The following is a 4,429-nucleotide window of genomic DNA, read 5'->3' as shown; positions in this document are numbered from 1 at the left end:
ATGAGTAGCAGCTCTCTAAGTAGGCAACTCGGGAAGGGCAGGCGTTCTACTCAAAGGGAACGGGATGCTGTGCATGAGGCTGGGTCAGGGTCACTTTGCATTGGCCAAAACAAGTCTCATGGCCAAGCCTGACTTCAACAGAGTGTGAAGAATAACCCTCCCGGGAGGCGCACTGCGAAGACGCAGCTGGTCGGCTCCTTTCCCCCTGGCGCTTCTGCCCAGCTCTGGCAGACAAGTCTCGACCTCGTGCGCGCCCCTCCCCCCCGGGACCGCTCCCTCCCCCTTCTCGACGTAGTCGAAGATAAACAATAGTTGGCCGGCGAGCGCAGAGTGTGCATCCCGCTGCCGCATTCGGCGGGCTGCGTGGGACCGGCGGGATCTCGGCCAGCCTGCCATGGCGGGGCTGTACTCCCTGGGAGTGAGCGTCTTCTCAGACCAGGGCGGGAGGAAGCACATGGAGGACGTTACTCAGATCGTGGTGGAGCCCGAGCCCACGGCTGAAGAAGAACCCTCGCCGCGGCGGTCTCTCTCTCAGCCGTTGCCTCCGCAGCGGTCACCGCTGGCTTTTCCTGGCGGCGAAATCTCGGGGAAAGGCCCGGCGGTGGCAGCCCGAGAGGCTTGCGACGCGCCGCCGGACGCCGGGGCCTCGCCGGCTCCCGGCTGCTGCTGTCGCCGTCGTTCCTCAGTGGCCTTTTTCGCCGTGTGCGACGGGCACGGCGGGCGGGAGGCGGCACAGTTTGCCCGGGAGCACTTGTGGGGTTTCATCAAGAAGCAGAAGGGCTTCACCTCTTCCGAGCCGGCGAAGGTGTGCGCTGCCATCCGCAAAGGCTTCCTCGCTTGTCATCTCGCCATGTGGAAGAAACTGGCAGAATGGCCAAAGACTATGAAAGGTCTTCCCAGCACGTCAGGGACAACTGCCAGTGTGGTCATCATACGGGGCCTGAAGATGTATGTAGCTCATGTGGGTGACTCAGGGGTGGTTCTTGGAATTCAGGATGACCCAAAGGATGATTTTGTCAGAGCGGTGGAGGTGACACAGGACCATAAGCCAGAACTTCCCAAGGAAAGAGAACGAATTGAAGCACTTGGGGGGAGCGTGATGAACAAGTCTGGGGTGAATCGTGTAGTTTGGAAACGACCTCGGCTCACTCACAGTGGACCTGTGAGAAGGAGCACAGTCATTGACCAGATTCCATTTCTGGCAGTAGCAAGAGCACTTGGTGATTTCTGGAGCTATGATTTCTTCAGTGGTGAGTTTGTGGTGTCACCTGAACCAGACACAAGTGTCCACACTCTTGATCCCCAGAAGCACAAGTATATTATCTTGGGGAGTGATGGTCTTTGGAATATGATTCCACCTCAAGATGCCATCTCAATGTGCCAGGACCAAGAGGAGATAAAATACCTGATGGGTGAGCATGGACAGTCTTGTGCCAAAATGCTTGTGAATCGAGCTCTAGGCCGCTGGAGGCAGCGTAGGCTTCGAGCGGATAATACTAGTGCCATAGTAATCTGCATCTCTCCAGGAGTGGGCACTCAGGGAGATTTCACCAATGGAGACGAGCTCTACCTGAACCTGACTGATAGCCCTTCCTATAATAGTCAAGAAACCTGCGTGATGACTCCTTCTCCATGTTCTACACCACCAGTCAAGTCACTGGAGGAGGACCCATGGCCAAGGCTGAACTCTAAGGACCACATACCTGCTCTTGTTCGTAGTAATGCCTTCTCAGAGAATTATTTAGAAGTCGCAGCTGAGATAGCTCGAGGGAATGTCCAGGCTGCAGTCATATCCTCAAAAGATCCAGAGCCACTTGAAGAAAATTGCACTAAAGCCCTGACTTTAAGGATACATGATTCTTTGAATAATAGCCTGTCAGTTGGCCTTGTGCCTACCAATTCAACAAACACCATCATGGACCAAAAAAACTTAGAGATGTCGATCCCAGGTCAAATGAAAGCTCAAGAAGTTGAAAGAACCCCTCCAACAAACTTCAAAAGGACATTAGAAGAATCCAACTCTGGCCCTCTTGTGAAGAAGCATAGACGAAATGGTTTAAGTTGAAGCAGCGGTGCTCAGCCTGCAAGCCTCCCCACAAACTCACGGCGAAAGAACTCTGTTAAACTTACCATGTGACGCAGACTTAGGGGCCAGAAGAAAATGGGAAATCCTTTACTTCACCAGCACAGAAAAACTGTTTGTGTTTGCTGAAATATATCTGGAATTTTTTTTTTCCAGACTTCTAAGAGGGCTTTATGAATTTGGTGCCGAAGCTGAACTTTTTTTAAGGGGACAAAATAAAAATAGTATACAGTTTGACTTTTTGGAATTCAACAGTTTTATCCTGGCCTTGTACTTGCTTGTATTATACCTGTGAATTTTGTAGATGTTAGGGTATAAGTTGCTATAAAATGTGTGTAAATTTGTATCCTTCACACAAACTCAGTCTCTTACACTGATACACAGTAAACGTAACAACAGGGCTAAAGGTTTAAAAAAAGATCAAAAGAATCTATTCGATTTTAGAAATACATTTAAACTTTTAAAAATGCTTATTAAGACATTTGTATAAGTCACGTGTGATGAAAGCTACACAACTTTTTAAAGTAAATTATGAAGCAAACTGGAAAAGTGATGTATTTTCATAGTGACCTGTGTTCCACTTAATGTTTCTTAGAGACAACTAGTGTCTTTTAAAAATTATTCTTTATTTCTGATTTCATAATTCAGAACTAAATTTTTCATAGAAGCAGAAGTGTTGAGCCATGCAAAAGCAGCTGGGTTTTAGTCTCCTTGTCCTAATTAAAATACTATGCAGTATCTCTTATTTCTTTCAGTAGCATTTTTTCTAAACATTAATCATCAGATTTGCTCACCAAATCTTTGAAGTAGAAGGAGGTAGGTTTGCCTAAAAAGATGCCCTTCTCAATCATCCTGGACATTCAGTGGCATTAGTGGGTCTTAAAAGTAGTTATATCCTCTTCTAGTGTTTGCATAAAATATGTGAAGTTTTTCTTGCTATGTCAATAACAGATGGTGCTGCTAATTCCCAACATTTCTTAAATTATTTTATATATCCTATGGTTTTCATTGATTATATGGACATGTTTGTTCATCGAACAAAATCAGTGAACTGTTAAAGAAAAAAAAAAAAAAAAGAATAACCCTCCCACAGAGAGAATAAGTGACTCTTTGGTGAATGACAATATGAGCTCATTGCCCATGTGAGCGGTCCTCCCCACAGACAGTAAACTCCAGGACTGTTTGATACAAGTCAACTTTTCCATTCGAAGATTGACCAGAGGGCTTCCCTGGTGGCGCAGTGGTTGAGAGTCCGCCTGCCGATGCAGGGGACACGGGTTCGTGCCCCGGTCCGGGAAGATCCCACATGCCGCAGAGCGGCTGGGCCCGTGAACCATGGCCGCTGAGCCTGTGCGTCCGGAGCCTGTGCTCCGCAACGGGAGAGGCCACGACAGTGAGAGGCCCGCGTACCGCAAAAAAAATAAAGATCGACCAGAATTCAGGAATTGAGGGGAACCTACAGAGTGTCTCTCACATTTGATGAGGCCAACCCACCAGGTACTGGCTTTATCAGTTTTCTCTTTGACCGAGAAGCCCTGTGATCTGGCCATGTTGTGTGTACTTTCCTTCTTTGTCCCATTCTTCAGAATAGGATAGTCAGAGAGAAGACCTGTCCATCTTTGGCTTTGTTTAATAGAGCTTCTATTACTACTGAGCTATTGCAACAAATACTGACATTCTCATCTGGTCCCTCAACAGTCACTCAGTATGCCCTCCTAGCTCCTCCAAACTCAGGGACATTAATAAAACCTTGCTCAAATCTCCTCTACTTGCTGCCTAAGAAACAGAAACTTTCTCAGAAAAGGCTTTGAGTCATCCCTCACGATCAATTCACATCCATCTACACAAGTCTTTAAGAATGAAGAAAAGTCCTTAAGAATTGAGGCAAAAGGTAGTATTGTTATTTGTTCTCTTCTCTTTTGTATTCTTTTCAGGACAAGATCAGTCACAAGGATGGGGAATTAGAGAGTTGGATGTCTGTGCTCAAATCATCATATTAAGTTAAACATTTCTGAGTGGCATTTTAAAATATAAAATTTGAATTGGTCATACCATATCCCTATTGCCTACAAGTTGGTAGATGCAGTGGAATTTAGAAGGACGTAACCCACTTTCTAGCAATGTTAACAAATTTTGCTGTGTCAGTTCCCATTGTACTACAACACTCAGTAAAGAAAAAATAAACTTCTAATTTTGTTATAATTACACAGGCTTTTCTGAGGTATCAATATGCCTGGAGCAAAAGCTTTATTAAAGTCAAATCCAGCAACGCGGTGCTCTCAGGACATTGTTTCAGGTATTATCTCAATAACCCTCCACCTTATAGTGTCCATTTGAGGGCTTCTC

General features: G+C 46.2%; 1 protein-coding gene across 1 annotated transcript; it reads left to right on the top strand.

Annotated features, from left to right (window-relative positions):
• The first annotated feature begins 230 nt into the window (after positions 1–230).
• On the top strand, positions 231–2,411 carry LOC309813681 (protein phosphatase 1D-like). The gene has a single exon (XM_082638737.1). It carries the CDS (start codon positions 395–397, stop codon positions 2,063–2,065), a length of 1,671 nt encoding a protein of 556 aa, XP_082494863.1. The 5' UTR covers positions 231–394; the 3' UTR covers positions 2,066–2,411.
• Positions 2,412–4,429: the final 2,018 nt, after the last annotated feature.

This window comes from Mesoplodon mirus (assembly GCF_964341445.2).
Source record: "Mesoplodon mirus genome assembly, chromosome: 12".
NCBI lineage: Eukaryota > Metazoa > Chordata > Mammalia > Artiodactyla > Ziphiidae > Mesoplodon > Mesoplodon mirus.
This window is presented reverse-complemented; position numbering and strand designations above follow the sequence as displayed.